The sequence below is a fragment of the Haemaphysalis longicornis genome, unplaced genomic scaffold, assembly GCF_048455015.1.
Source record: "Haemaphysalis longicornis isolate Haplotype H1 unplaced genomic scaffold, Haemaphysalis longicornis Haplotype H1 scaffold_10, whole genome shotgun sequence".
NCBI classification, from domain to species: Eukaryota; Metazoa; Arthropoda; class Arachnida; order Ixodida; family Ixodidae; genus Haemaphysalis; species Haemaphysalis longicornis.
The window spans coordinates 59,909,055-59,925,356 of record NW_027526204.1 but is presented as its reverse complement, the minus strand read 5'-3'; the positions used below and the strand labels follow the sequence as shown (position 1 = coordinate 59,925,356).

General features: G+C 45.8%; 1 protein-coding gene across 2 annotated transcripts; it reads left to right on the top strand.

Annotated features, from left to right (window-relative positions):
• The first annotated feature begins 5,339 nt into the window (after window positions 1–5,339).
• Window positions 5,340–11,394, top strand: LOC144158614 (uncharacterized). 2 transcript variants are annotated; one of them, XM_077689626.1, is made up of 4 exons: window positions 5,340–5,824; window positions 8,455–8,559; window positions 10,717–10,795; window positions 10,884–11,394. In XM_077689626.1, exons 1-4 carry the CDS (start codon window positions 5,595–5,597, stop codon window positions 10,923–10,925), a joined length of 456 nt encoding a protein of 151 aa, XP_077545752.1. In that variant the 5' UTR covers window positions 5,340–5,594; the 3' UTR covers window positions 10,926–11,394. The 2 variants fall into 2 exon arrangements, 1 of the variants encoding a protein (XP_077545752.1); XR_013320149.1 differs by having other exon boundaries at window positions 5,681–5,824; window positions 8,455–8,573; window positions 10,884–11,183.
• The last annotated feature ends 4,908 nt before the right edge of the window (window positions 11,395–16,302 follow it).

The window sequence follows — 16,302 nt, the reverse complement described above, 5'->3', positions numbered from 1 at the left end:
CGAGAGCTGCTGTGGATATTTTTCTTTTAGGCATTGTCTTCTTTTTATTTTATTTTCCTTGAACGGGGTGGGGGGTTAAGGGGGAATGTTGGCTGCTTTGTAATCAGGCACAATTCTGGACTGTAAAAGGACCTCCTAAAGCCACCGTCTTTTAAATGCGAATGCATTTCTTAGTAGGGGGGTGGCGTGCTCCGTCGGCGTGCGCCTCATTCCTCCAGCGCGAGCGCACGTGAGCGCGGGCCTCGTAGTTCTGCCTTCGTCGTCGTCGTCGTCGTCTCGGCGCGGCGGGGGGGTTGTCGTGCTCCGTCGGCGTGCGCCCGCAGGTGTTATCTCTCCGCGCTCCTCCTCGCCCCTAGCAACAGCTGTGGCGCGCCTAGCAACCGGAGCAGGTGGTAGCTCGGGCGGGAGTAGCGGAGGGCAAGAGGAGAGGAGGAGCGCGCTCGGGCGTGTGAGGGCGCTCGCATCACGGAGCTCGGGCGGAGTAGCGGAGAGGAGTGGAGAGAAGGAGTGCGCTCGGCCGTGTGAGGGCGCTCGCATCGCGGAGCTCGGCGGGTGAGAGAGCTCGCGCGCTGGGCGGGCGTGTTGCGTGGGTCTCTCTCTCCTCTCCGCGTACCCTCTCTCCGCTCGCTGCGCTCGGTAAATGTATATAAATGCAGTGGAGCGCACGCCTCTCTCCGTTACTGCTTGCCGCAGCGCACTCATCGGTGCACCCAATGCATTCGCATTTCTGCACGATCCCCTTCGGGGAGGTGGGGGGAGTTTTTTCGTTTTGCGGACATTTTAAATGTAGAGCATTTCAGTAACTTACGATGTCACCCGCGTTGACGTCCGTAGTCCGCACTGTCGTTGTCCCTACTATATAAAAAAGAAAATACTATCCGGCGCCAGGTTTCTATCCCTCGACCCTGCGGGTGAAACGCAATGTACATGGTACTCTACCCACTGCGCCACAAAGCCGACACAGAATGGTACGCTACTAACGCGCCTTATATGGTTGACTCATTCAAATTACTGCTGACGAGCGCTCTCTCGTCAGCAGTTGCCACAAGTGCAACAACATCAACGTAACGCAAACTACTTAACGTCGTGCGCCCCCGGAAATGCTCTGCATTTGATCGTGCCCCTCGCGAAGGGGATGTTTATACAGGAACTCCTACTTCTTGCGGACTCCTGGAGCCCTCTTTCGGCCATTGTAGAGACTATGAGGCGGTCTTCCAAGGGCACCAAATTTGAATTCTACAAAATCGATTTTTGTTTGTTTTTATCACCCGGAGGGCCTTTGTTTCAGAGGATTCATAGGCCAGGAATAACCGCGGTGTATTGTTACGGAAGGCAGAAGCGGACACTGGCACATAGCGCCGACAACGATGAAGCCCTGGATGGCACGGCCATGACAGCTGGAGCTGAGACCATGCCGCCCAGTGGTTCATTGTCGTCGGTGTGTGTCCACTGGAGCTATGTGGCCGTGTCCACTTCTGCTTCCCGTAACAATATAAAAGGCCTCGTCACCATATGGCTGTGACTATGTGATATATGTTAATATCATACGTAAAAGAAATATGTAAATATGTTAATGTATAAATGTTCGCTGTGAACGAGTTTCTATGAGCGCACGCCTAACGAGCAATTCACGAAGCCGAGAATTATTAAAAAATACTCCCACTGCCGTTCCCATTCGCAACTTGGATTCTACAACCAGCTTACTTCCATCAGAAACCAGAGGCACTAGAGAGAATAATCTGTTTTATAGTGTTCAATAATGCCAAGGCTTTCAGCGTTTTGAAAAAGCGCACTATGACGCCACACTGCGCCTCAATGATGAGTCAAAGGAAAGCATTGCAGAAGCTAAGTCCGAAGGAGGTCGGAAAGAAATTTGCCTACCCGTGCAAAGTTTTCCTTACGCACCGCGTCTTTATGTCTCCCATGCTTTTCGCCCTGGTTCAGTCCTCGTAGGTGTCAGAAGTTAGTTCCGCATGTCACTCGCTGTATCTACCTCATAGCGCGTTTAAAGAAAATGTCTCGAACTTCGGCGCCTACGGCATGCCAGAACGGAGCACCATGGCCAAGCTATTTAGGCTTTCTACGCGAGTGAATTTTTCCTAGAGCGAACAGCGCCGTTTCCAAAACTTGAAATAGATTTTCAAGTTTGACAGCTGCAGCTGGCCAAGGCTATTAGGAGGGCGGTCAAAGGTCAGGAAAGAATTTACACCCTCCCGATATCCGATTCCACTGGAGTGTCCCCCTGCGCCTTGCATTTTCTGAGAAATTTGTCAGAATCAAACCTAGACATCATCAGTAGACAGTTTTGAGCTTGCGTTCTGCCTGATACTGATTCCCCGTATGGGCTACAATTACAATCCTTTCCTGTCGGCTTCGTTTTGTGACAAAAAACGCGGGTATAATTACCAATGACTCGTTTCTATCGTAAAGTGCCGCCGAAGGCGTCCGCAGGTTCTGCTGCGCGGCTGTACGCGCAGAGAAGTGACGGCCGACGGTGGCACCCTTCGCGGTTGCCTCTGTCCCACAACAATACTTTGACGGGAGTTTCATGACCAGAAGATCATTGCAAGACTCTGGTATTACCGAGTTGGAACATTTTTAATTCACCGAACGAGACAAATTGCAGCTTACGAGGCCAAAATGAACCGCAAATCAAAAGTACAGTTCGCATCCATTTTCGACAGCGATATTGACTACAAAACTACCAGTCAGGAAAAGATATTATTCAAAATTTTGAAAACCTGTACTGGAGCTGTACACAGGCGGCAAGGCGCCGTGGCAGCCATTGGGGTTGACACAAATCCCGCGTCATAGGCCTGTTCCGACTGTAATCGGTGAAGTCCTGGGTGCGTAAGCAGCTGAAGTTTTCTTTGTTCCGGGTTGGCTGTCAGGTGGAACTGTGATGTGGAAGTGATCAGTGAGGGGGTGTCGGGGACAACCAATAAGGTCGCTGCGATCGAAGAATATTTCAAGAAAAACATGTTGCCACGGCGATCATCATTTCTCGATTACAGCATGGCCAGAAAAAACGGCGCTTTTCAAACATATCAAATAATCCAACGAGCGCTCTCCGAATATTGATCCAATTCAGCGTATTCTGTACCTCACTTGGACCCCTCGTATCTTACAGAAGGCGTTCTGCAACTTCGCGGTACCTGCTTCTCGGGCGTTCCGGCGATCCTTCCAGTGTGAAGACAGCCACCGACTGATGGTCACCAACTTCACCTGGAGGGAATTGTGAAGGGTCGTTTCTCTGCTACTTGACGGGTGGACCAAAGCGCTTCTGGTGTTTCCTACCCCTGCATTGACCAGCGTGATACGACTAGAAAGCTACACTTCACTCGACTGTCCTTACGCGTTTATATGCCGTGATCGTATCATTGGACTTATACAGTTTACTCTATTTTATTACATCAGAGACAAACCATGTTATGTCTCTGTCTAGAGATGTCCGAGCTATACTGACGTTTGCCGCTGTATGTTTCCCTTAATAAGCAAAGTAATTCTTATGCAACAGTTATTTCTTGATTCAGCCAAATGAAAGCCATTTTCGGCAGCATAACTCAACTTGAACGACATGTTTTTATGCACGTTTTTGCTTTTCGCTAGCGTCCAGATTTTTGTCGTTTGCGGAAATACATGTTATCCCTTCGAGACAATTGCAAAATCTCGAAAGCACGTTAATGCGCATTTGAAAGGAATTGCTTGACGTTATGCGAGTATACTCAACAACTTAAGAACGACAACCGGAGTTGCCCCAGAGCCTCATCACCGCCGCCGGCTGTTCCTCCGCGCTGCCGAAAGAGTTGGTTACTGCGACTATTTTTGGAAGCACAAAATAAAAGGACCCGCAAAGACAAAACAAGGGAACTTAATGCTCTTGCGAGTGTAAATTTTTATTTTTTTCAGATACATTACAACAAACAACAGGTATCAAAAGGTGAAAATATAAAAACATTGCTATTCCCAGTCAGAACCCTGTTGAAAATTCCATCAACCAACCATCAAGATTCAATGCTGGAAAGGTTGATTGCGTTTGATGGTCGCCTTGGAAAGCTTGATGTACGTAAGAAACTGTAATGGAAGCTGCTGGAAGGAGACGCTGGAAGGTGCTGGCAGGCATGATGGCATGCCTGCCAGCACCTTTCAGCACCTTCCAGCACCTTCCTCCATGCTGGCAGGCTTGCGGCGCAATGGCGGCAGATGTTTGCGTGACGGCAAGCTTTACTGCTGAATTGACGATGGAAAGGCATTTTCTGAATGAATGACGGCAGAAAGCCAAAACTTATACGAGAGCGAAGCGCTTGTAATAACAGAAACATAGCGGTGGCATTGACCGTTGCGAGAAAATTACAAAAGCTGCCTTTTTGAAAAGGTGTTGCCGAAAACTTGGCACGCACGCTGCGCGATGACGGCAGATGTTCGAGTGACGGCAAGCTTGACTGCTGTACTGATGATGGAAAGGCATTTTCCGAACGAATGCTGGCAGCAAGCCAAAATTCATTCGATAGCGAAGGACTGATATAATAACAGAAACATAGCGGTGGCATTGGGAATTTCGAGAAGAAAAAACAATAACTGCATTTTTGATAAGGTGCTGCTGAAAACTTGGCATATTAGAGAAAAGCTACTTTGATTAGCGCTTCTTGTTTTTAAGCCAGAACTTGGAGGGCTGGTATGAAACTGTATGCCCTTTATTCGCCGTTTTTGGTGTAAGGATGGCAGTGCGGACCTTTACGTTGAAAACATGGGCAGCTTTTTTTCGCTGCGACAGGGTCAAACCGTCAAACCGTACGTGTTCATTTTCGCTGCGCTGAGCCCGCGGACAGAACCGTCCGTGGCATGGCTTAAATTGTACGCGGCAGACTACTGGTCTAGCGCTTCGCCGATCCTCCTTAGTTGTAATCAGGTGCCTTGAGACAGATCTAAGCACGGTATTATTACACAACATAATTTTAATTCCGGGCGCGCATGCCATTTCCCTCTATGCCATTTCACTCATAGCTACGTTGGCTTTCGTCGGGGAGAACGGGGATGTGCGATATCTCTTTTAGGTTGAGATATCTGGCTACACTTCTCAAGGTCAGCCTCGTTTCGGAGACTGGTGCGTGCCCAAGAAGCGGTATGACTGCCGGAATGGGTTATATACGAGAAGCAGTAAACATAACTCACAATATTTATGCATTCATGGGCGATTTAGATTGACAAACCAACTGAATGGCACTTGTTCGGACTTGAATTCCGATTGTAGCGGTGGTGCAGTGGTAACGGGCTCCTTTTTTGTTGCAAAGTTGGTGGTTCGATCCTCCGGTGGTCCGTTTCTTTTTTTTTTTTTTTTTTTTTTTTTTGCTGACAGCACGATATGATTTTTTTTAAACGAAAAATGTGCCTGTTCTTGGTAGTTTTTAACCAAAAGTGATTTCCCCCAAAGTGATGTCGGAGGTTTATTCCACAACTCAATCGCTCATATACAGGATAGCCCAACAAACTCAACTTTTTGCTGGGTATGGCAACCTTATCTTTCTATTTACATTGCTTTATGTGTCTATGTTCAAGCCAGAATTTGTTTCGACGCATTTTGTTCACTTCGCGCCATGTATGAACTGCGTTACGAAAACACCAAGGCACAGCCGAAACCGAAACCCCGGCCTCAGTACTCCACTGCTCCATCCAGCAACATCGCCACGCCATCACGCCGCCGCATTCCTTTCTTCCTGGCCGCCGAGACGGTGGAGTTTTACGCGCTTGTCGAGTGGCTTTGTTGTGGTTGTTTTGAAGACAGCGGATTATTGTTTCGACGAAGATATGTCGCCTGTGATTTAAGGTAAGTGACTAGTCAACTTTTTGCATTTTACTTGTGTATTTAACAGGGCAGGGCTCTTCCGTTCCGTGTTAGACGTTTGCGTCGTCGGTTAGCCCTAATGTTTTTTGACAGCGACTGATTTTGAGGGTTACGTAGATCTGCCTTTCGACCGCGGATATTGCGTGCGGGACTAGAAACAGTAGGGCTGTTCGATTTACAGTCCCGGACTCACCGCCGATTCCCTGAAAGCAGTCAGGCATTCGATTTTCTTGTGTATCCTTATGGCTTCGGGGAATCATCGGACTCCGGCGGAATATCCGCGGTGAATTCGAGTCTGTAAATCGAAGAGCCCTATTGTTTGTGCCGTTCGTAGGCTTTTTGTTGAGCGAAGTAGGACCATACTGCTACGTTGGCTAAACGGTTTGGTGCTCGCAACAACCTATCGCCAATACGCGCGGTCGACCGCTCCAGGTTGAGTTCGCAAGTTTTTTTTTTTTTTTGGTGGGTAGTTCTTTTTAAGGAATTGCAAATTGTTCTTCGCATCATTTTTCGTACCTGGACTGGAGTGGTACGCTTTAGGTAACTTTTAGCCGAGGCACATAGCAGTCTACACTACACTGCAGGCATTGTCATTTTTCAAAGCGGTCACTCAGAAAAGTGCACAGGTACAAACAAGGCTCTCTGCGTTCATATTGAGGGTACGATGGCTGAAATTGGCGTCACACTCGCAAGCCCCGCATGTGCAGTGAATGTTTGAGTGTTCCAATCGTTCGATAATCGCATATATGTTTGTGCATGTGCATCAGTAGCACCAAAAACGTTCATTCAACCCGAATTTGCTACCACGTCGAAACTACATGCGTATCGTGCGTCTGGTGCAGAGGTATAAGCAATGCTGGCCGCACGTGGGGAGCGTTTAAGCACTGCAACATTCACTACCGTCTCCGAATAATTCGCGGCCACTCGTGTTGCTCAGTTAAATTTTGTATTGGGCTCTCATTCTGTGGATGAGTGCACCCCGCACAAGAGCAAATGCTTCAAAAAAAAAAGTGGGTCTCCTCTCGACTGGTTAAGGCCGAAGGTCTCTTTCTAGTAGCTTGTGTACATAATTGCACAGCAAATAATACACTCTGTTAAAAACACGACTTGATGTAAATAAATATAATTCTAGAAAATATGCCGCTAGAGAATAGATGGGAGAACAGCCTTTTCTGGATGGTTAGATCACACTGAAAGTTTTTTCTTAATTTTTCAGAAGAGGATAACCTCTTTCTCGTCGCAATAATTTTTTAAGCACTGGCTATTGTCATTATTGGCAGTAATGCATTATTGTCATGTTTCAAATTTTGCGGCCTATACCAATGTGTATCATTTTTGAAAACCGTTTCAATGGGTTTGATGTCAATGTGAGCACAACCTTAAATCTGGTTCCCTATGCTTCCCTAAGACATCGCGGCCATTATTAAGGACTAATTAGATTTATGTTTTGAAGGAAAAAAATTGTTGCCATGATATTGACGGTACCAGCTGAAAACATGCACCGACGCATCATGTGGGCTTCAAGCACTGCGTGGGAAGAAGAATTGAACCTGGTTTAAGCTGCAATCACCTAGAAGAGACTTTAGAAACAAAAAAAATTGCTTCACTTGTATTGTTGTTCAGCAGTTCATCACAGCCTTTCCAGCCTCCTTTGGCAGAATTGTTAGGCTGCGTATAGCGTTCCGTCTAGACGGAACGGCAACTGTCACTAAAGTTGATCGGACTAACTCTAGCTCAATCTGGACAGATCTCCAAGTCGCCACCCGACGCCCGCTTCACAATATTTCAGCGAGAGCAGTCGGTCTTGATTTTTACCTAACCGGCCAAACCGCTTCCGCTCACTGACTAGCCAAAGTCACTGTTAATTATTAATCACTGGTAATAATTAGAGGAGATTGGGTGTAACTGGCGATGGCTACGTCGGCCTTGGCTCCAGTGAGCGGGAGCGGCTCGGCCGCTTGAGTAAAAAACCAAGACCTACTACTCTCATCGCGTGAATTGTAAAGCGGGTGGGAAGTTTTGCTATTACAAAACGCTAACCACGGCCACACACACACACACACAAAAATGGTGCGAGAATCGAACCAGGGCCTACAACGTTCGTAGTCAGCCGCGGAACCACTACACCAAATCCCAGAATGAGAAATGGCGGCTAATTGGCTGGTTTTGATTTGGCGTTCAGTCTGGATGGAACTTTAGCAGTTTTTAGCATTCCGGCTGGACGGAACGCTAGGCACTCCCTAATTGTTAAGGCAACGTTATCATCATTTAGGTCTGCGCTTTGTCACAGAATCGTGGAAGCAATTTGCCGTATAGCAATGAGAGAGCTCATCTCGGCACCTTTTTACGCATACATGAACTGGTCATAATGAACGGCATCTACTTCCAAAGAGAGAATTGAGTTAGAAGCTTGATCGTTGACATTGTCACTATGCTGTGATAGTCACTTCGGCCATCCTTACATCCAGGTAATGTGGTATTTTAACGTTCTCATATTTTCGCTTGGAGTGTGAAGAACACCTTGCTCGACACCTTAATATCGCATTTAGAACTTTGAAGGATTAAGGCTAATGCAACTTGCTTGTTGTTTGCCACTCACTTCTATTTTGCAGGCTACTGACTGTTACACCTTGCAGTGGAGATCAGCTGGCATGCCCTACTGGTGGATGGACCTATCTGGATGGACCTCTCATCAGATGTCACTGGCTGTTTTTCAGGTTGGTTACAATAGGTGGGCACCTAGTTCTATACAATTGTAGTGCAATGCTATGACGTGCACTGTGAAATTCAGTTAACAGAACTTGCCTAATTTGACCGAGAGTGCAGTAGCACTGTATATAGCACTGTATATATATGCTGGTCGGCATCTTCATTTCAGCAATTCATTGCTCTCCGAGTTTGGAATCAGTGAATTTGGATGTATTGTATTTAACGTCTTTATGTATTGTTTAACATGAACCTTTGCTGCCATTGTACATTGGACTGCTGAAACACAAGCACGAAGGTGGGAGTTCTTAGTAAAAAAGAGAACTAGGATGCACATGATGCAACATTTAGAAGTGACACAGCTGCTTGATATCCCCCTTTTCGTGCAGCCCACCGAATGCTCCTCTCCGCCTGTGAGAACGATAGCTCTCTTTTCCTCCGCCGCGTCGCCTGTGGTGCACGCTATCGGTGATGCGGTGGCGTCAATTCGGAAAGTGGCCACACAATCAGCCATCCGCGCTACAGTTCTTGGTTCGGCTGTTGTGTTATTGCGCTTCATGCTTCACTTGAGACACCTTGCTGAACAGGCTGCAATCACATATTTACGTGGAGTAGATGCATGGTCCTTAACATGGGATTGCACTATTCAGCTTGTTTTACTGGAATTTTCGATTCTGTAGCGTATTCGTGACCTTTGGGCTTTTTCTGAAGGAACTTGGGGCTGCTGATGACGACAGGCGAAAATATCAAGGTGGCGTGGGACAGCTTAATTTTTTCCAGGTTCGGCTCAATGTGTGATCAGCTTAGGAGCCAAACTGGGTTCACAAGTGACAACTTTTATTGGATCTTAAAGAGGGCCTTGAGAACAAAACAGTCCCTAACTTTCTGCATTCCATCAAACATCCTCCTCTCTCTCTCTAGAAAATTTGTTCTAAGGTTCTTAATGAGGTGGTTTGGTCAAATAAAAGGAACGATGGGTCATTTTGCCGCGCTGGATGTAGCAAAACATGCTGATGTTGTAGTGTGTTGTCAACCGACATGCCTAGGAACATGGCGCTGTTTGTCTGGTGGCTGTCTGTGACAATACGGATAATGAAGAACCCTACCTCTTACACAGTTGAGCACACTAAAATTCAGGTTACGGAGCCGGCCATGCTTCCTGTTCCCGGTAAAAAAATACCCTAAGGGGATAACGTCAGCCGTGGAAAGCCCCCGCAGGACAAACCAAAGGAGCCTGCAGGCTAATTCAGTGGCACCACTGGTTCAAGGTTCACAGCTTATATCAAGGCCGAAAATATGCCGACTTGTCAGCCATAAATTACTTTTTCCTGTATTGACATTTCGTCAGTAATCAGGCTGCAGTATGGTTCTTTTAGTGACCGCAAGCTTTGTCCCTCCACTTGAAGCCGTTCCTTTATTATGTTTATTACTCGAGTCTCTTGCAGAAGGTCCGACAAGATTTTTAGTGTGCTTTGACACGGCAGCTTCAGCAGTTTTTTGCCCCTCACATGCTCGTATCCTTTACAAGAAGCCGCCTTCCACAACACTTGGCCGCAACGTGGGTTGCTGTCTAGTTAGCGCGCCTTATCACTATTGATAATCTGTTCCATGGCAAATTTGGCACACCCGTTCTCCTTCTTGTGCGGCTTCCGAAAGGGTCTTTAGTGCTTGCACAGCTCGGTTGTCCTCATAGTATTGAACTTTCTCTAAATTCATCACAAGTTTGCTAAGTTTTCGCAAGCGTTCGTTTAGTCTGCACTTTCATCTCAAGACTGTGTGCGTTTCTTTTCGTCGCTTCAATGCATCCAACCAGGTTAATGTCATCTGGCCTTCTTCACTTTTCAATTTAACGTGTTCCTAACCTTCAACACACTCGCCTGAAGCTACATTTTTTTGCGCCTGGTATTCGCTGGCTGCGCTTTGAGCATAGAATTCTTCTAGACGAGGGTGTTTTGCTTCTTTCCCACCTGCTGCTAACGCATGTTCTCTTGAAATTCTCGGTTGCATGCGTGCACGCTTGCATCTTACTAAAATCCTTTCCCGGGAAAGGCATTGCCACCATGCGATGCCTTTTAGAGCAGTGCCGGTCAAGAGCACCCTTCCATGACCTGAAGGGAGTCCTAGGGATGGTTTCCGCTTAATTTGTTGAAAATGTTCTTTTTCTGCAGGCTTTCTATTTTTATGGCAAAGAGGAAGGGCAGAAGCAAGGGACCACATCGGAGTGACCATCTCAGAATGTTTAAGGAGGTATGTGAAATGTGAATATACATTTGTTTTGAGTTGATCTGGATTGTATAAGCTTTGGTGTGTAACTCAGTTTTTTTTTTCTTTTCAGCTGCCCACCTGTTCGAAGATAGTCACCGTATTTGATATTTAATGATAATATATTCAACGTTAACACCAAGTTTGTTTTGTGTAATATTTTTAAGCACCCCAGCACACACATCTAAGCTCTCATAAAATGGTTAAGTTTTCAGATCATTGTAGCAGGATAGCAGAAAAATGATCACGACATGAATGGACAGAGCAAAATGCATATGCAAGCTTACTTATTTGCTGCAAATCTTATTTTATAAATTTATTCGCAAGAAATGAAACCAGTTTTTAATTAGCATTGCATAGCATCTTTCCTTTTCATGTCGTCATTTTTTGCAATTTCGCATATCTGCAGTCATACTGTCACCCGAGCTGCCAGCATCGACGCTACCATTGCCATCAGCTACCGACGCATGCCGTCATCCATCACCCTGCCAGCATGCAGTCATCTGCCATCATGCCATCATTAATTCCATTACCATAATCCACCATGTTGATTTTTGATGGATTCCATCAACTCCACATTTTCAATAGGGAATACCTAGTGTAAAATGACAGAACTCGGCCTTTCAAAAAAAAAAAAAAAACGAGAAATTACACCATCTTTCTGTGTGGAACCCTGATGAGGATGCGAAGCATCGTGGCGGTTCCGTGTGGTTCCATTGTGTTGCCGTTATGTTGAGTGATCTGGTTTTTACTAGCGCCAGAGGGAATTCCGCGTCCGGGTCCACACCGGTGGCAAAGGCACGCAAGTGCTGTTGTGTTACGGGGAGTAGGCGGTGGTTCTCGAGGCGCCGAAACTCGTCCATCGTGTTCTTGTAGATGTTGTCTCTGTGATAGAATCGGTAGTCTCCGTCAGCTTTGGTGAGGTAAAGGTTGTTGACACTGGTGCACCGGCTGAGAGCAATGTACACTGTAAACGAAAACTAGCCGGAAATGGAGTTTTAATCAAGTAATGTGCCCTGAAAAGTACCTATAGCAAAATATGTACTCCCTAGGCATGATCTAAAGAAGTGGACGAACCTCCATGGTAGTACCGTTGCCCATCCGGGTAGCAAAAGGGAGGATTTAGAACTACTTAACACCATTTGTGAGATGGCGTTCCGTTCCTTGTATACTACCTCGTCCACAATAAACGCCCTATCTGAGGTAATCATCTCAAGCGGGCGGTCGCCATGTTAGTCTTCTGTTGTCTCCGTGCACCAGCACTTCAAACGTGGCCTAATGCTAATTAGAACAAGTGAGCAGGACGCGACGGTTGCACGCAGCTACAAAACCAATACCGTACGTATACCCGTATAGATGCTTCAACCAGCGCGATCACAGGCAGAGAGCGCGGCCGTGTTGTCTCAATCTGTTTATTTTGGCGATAGGTGTTGTCAAACTCTGCTGCTAACGAAGAGGCAGTTCTCGCCGTTGCAAACAATTGCAATGTTCATCTGCTTCGCTTGCTTGCGCATACATAGACGATTTAAATTCTCGTGCCAGCGCGCCAACGCACCCAACTGCAGCGACTCAACTTACCCTGGCGGCACGACTGGCTGCCCGGATGTAAACAACCTCTGTGCTATCAACGCAGCGCGGCCGGTGACTCGGCGCGGCCGGAGCTTCAAGCCTCGCCTTGGGCCGTCGTTTTTTCGTATTTGTGAAGGACTAGTAGTGCCATTTGGTGGAAAGATTTTCATGTGCTCCTGTCACACGAGGAACAGCCGCAAACAGCATTTGGATACGGCGACAGGTGTGGACAGCTTGCTGGTAAGTGGTCTTTCATCAGTCGATGCGTTTGTCAAACGTTTGGATAGGGTTAACAGCGAAGTACCCGGGTACCCGTGCCGCTCACAGCTCGTACACGCACGGGCAAAGAAAAAAGCGCACACTCGTATTATTTTACTTGTTTGTGGGTTTTGGGGTATGCGTTCGCATTCTTTTGTAGGCCGGTTTGTAACAGGGCGTTCGAGATAAAATCGTTTGTCGCGCGCCGCGTCGTTTCAAAGCAACGTGATGGTTACTTCGTGCTGGCGAAAATCAGCGCAGTCAGACGGAAGCGGGAAGGAAGGTAGATAGATCGGGAAAGAGGGCGCTAATATATAAAAGAAAGCGTAATGCAAGACGAGAAATATAACACAACTCGCCTGCATTTCTCCGAACTTAAGGACAGAGCCGCACAGGGGTACATTGTCACAAACTCGAGCGTACGACGTTTAAGAGTACCGTATATTTTTTTTTCATTTTTCAACGTGACCTGAGCCACTTATCTTCTCATTACCGCGCATGCAGACCTGATTGTGTCCCTGTGTTTGAGCGCACAGCCATCCTTTTGCGACATAAGAACCAGCAAACGCGAGAAATTGTAGAAGCCAGCCACATCAGAAAAGCTGGTTCCGAATGTATCAGTCATCCCTCTATCGCCCTGCTTGATCGAGAAGTCGCATATTTAGACGCACATTGAGCGCTATTTCGGTGCTTCTTCTGGGAATGCGTGTTGGGGGTGGGAGGGGGGTCTTAATCCATGTATGATGCGGTTATATTTGCTGATTTTTCGCCTTTCGTACGCCTCAAAGTTCGTTTTGTGGTTTTGTTGTTACGGTTTTTTAGTATTTTCGGCTGAGTGCGCCGAGAACTGTGACGCATTGGGGGCGCGGCAATTGGGCGCTTGGGCATATAAAGCTTTGAATTGTGCAATAATAAACTAGTTTCGAGTGTGCGCTTGTGCCGTCTTCATGTGTTCTTGTCCTCGTTAATTTGCGCGCAGTTTATTTTTCGCAATGCATAATTACCAACTCGCCCTACTCGCAACCCTTTTACAGATCCTATACTCCGTAAAAATGAGTTGCCTGTCCTTTTAGGTACGGCAAAATCTCGCGCAGCGCATCATTCTGCTAGGGGGGGGCCATATCCTAATGTCAATGCACACACTATGAAATCAGCTTGCACTTAATGCGTCACATTGTCTGCTGATAAGCATTTTAGATTTGCCCCTCTATCATCATTCACTTCGTGGAGATGGCGGGATTTTCTTTCATAGCTTGTTGTCACTGCAGTAATTAATAGCAGAATCAGTCCTACAAATCACAGAAACACAGAAACGGTTCGTTTCACGTTGAAAATAATCACAGTAACACACTTTGCACCACACGGAGGAACATGAGGCATAAGGGTAACTTGTTGTTAAAGGGTCATTGAAGACAACCAGCAAGTTGATTTCAAACGGAAGTCGGACTTCCGCATAGCCATTTCAGCATTGATTTAGTGCCAAGATGCCTTAAGTGCTGAGAAATCGCTGTTCAACTGCTCATCAAACGTGGCGCAAACACGACTGCAGTGGCTGTTTGCATCAGAATAAACCGGAAGCAAGTGAAGCAGCGGTGATTATTAGCAGTATACAAGCAACTGAATACAACATTACCACGTACCAAGCAGTTTGGTCAGTTCCGGTCAAATCGCTCATGCTTCCCCAAACTCCCCTGTCATTTGCCGTCGAGACCCTAAGCAAAATGTTTCTCCATTGGACCTGTGATCAGTATTTACGCTTCACTGAAGAAAAACATTGGCCTTTTGAGGCCCCGCAAGTTTTGGCGTCGAACGATTTTCTCATGCGTAGCTCGCATGCTCCCTTGGAAAGCGGTACTGCCACCCCAAGTATGGACGAGTAGCACCATCCAGCGGCAGCCAAGAAAGAAGTTGTGCGCGTCAGGCCACTTAAGCCCTTCCGGTGAAAACGTGTTTTTGCTAGTTTCAACCTTATTTTTAAAAAAAATGACAGGTGTAAGAGGGGTATAATAGTGTTCTCCGTGAGCTAATCTATCAACCTAGAGAGACTTGCATTTTAACTTCACTGTCATTTAAAGTTGTGCTCGAGTATATTGTGCGGAAGTAATATCTTTTTTATTGCTGCAAAAGCCACGATGGTTAATGTACTGGCACTTGGTTTTATGAAGCCTTTGCATTCCTAATTTAAGTACTGAATCTTCGCAGGGAACCTGGCATAACAATTGTATTACTGTACCGAATTATTAAGTTCATTTAACCATAATGTCTGTTTTGAATTTTACATGTGGGGCTTTTTTTTTCTTTTTTGCTTTTTCAGGTAGATGTTCCTTTGACTCCCTGCCTGCATTCCGGGAACGGGGAAATTAGCCTCCGCATCGATGGCCAGAGTGTCTTGACTGCATCATCTTTACTGGGAGGACTGTGTAGTCTGTTTGCATCGTTCTGGGTTTTCAACATTCAATATCCCAAGCAGGCACACAGAGCTCTAACGTTTGTGGAACATCCCTTTTTGGACCTTGCCAGCACGAAACCACGTGTGAAGGATTTAGAACTAAATAACTTTTATCGCATCAATATCCCTTACCAATATTTTATTTGTTTTCAATCCTGTAATCATTGAATAGTAGTTTAAAGAATTTCGTATTATGTTTCTGACGTTTTCTTTTTTTTACTGAACAGGGGATATTTGATAGGCCCTTCTGTATGCTGGTAATACAGCTATCTTTTAGTGAAGCAATAATATCAACCAACTAATATAACTTGAAACAATTATCTAAATAATGTTGGCAACTGGTGCCAAATGAATCAACTCAAAATTATCGGAAAAACACGAATTACATGGCTGCTTCTTCTCACTCTGAAGAAGCTGTCGCGATACCACCCATTCTGTTCTATATCCTTGCAAATAACCCCTCAGACTGGGTCACTTTTCAAGGCGCATTTGTGTCTTTATCAAAACGCACTGGTATTTTCCGCAGCATATTTCTCGTTCTTTATATTACTCATTTATCCATAGACATCTCATTGCTGTCTGTCTCCTACATCATTTATCTCTTGTGCCTTTACCATCTACAAAATGCTCGTTACCTTTCAATATCAAATCGTTACACAGCTCTCGCTCATTTCACCACCAATTGAAAAATTTTTTTGTTGTTTTAAACCACAGCAACCATTTTTTTTCACTTTGTGTACTGAGTACTGATGCGTACTGATAAGTACTCACGCGTTCTCAATCCTCTAGTATTATATAATGATGTCACTTACCATGCCGTTGTGTTTGTGCCTATATGTTTTTCGCGTATTTCCAGTTCTTATAGTAATATTGTTTCTACAGTTTGTTCAACTAGCACACAGATCGCTCATTTCACCACCAACTGAAAATGTTTTGTTGTTGTAAACCACTGCAACCATTTTTTTTCACTTTGTGTACTGAGTGCTGATGCGTTCTGATAAGTTCTGATAAGTACTGACGCGTTCTCGATCCGCTATTATTATATAATGATTTTACTTACCATGTGGTTGTGTTTGCGCCTATCTTTGTATTTCCAGTTCTTGTAGTAATATTAATTCTACGGTTTGTTCAACTAGCATTCTATTGCTGTCTTCCCTTCCTAACTGGCGTGTTTTTAGCAATTTACCATTTTTGATTTCTTATAGGAGGTCGCCCT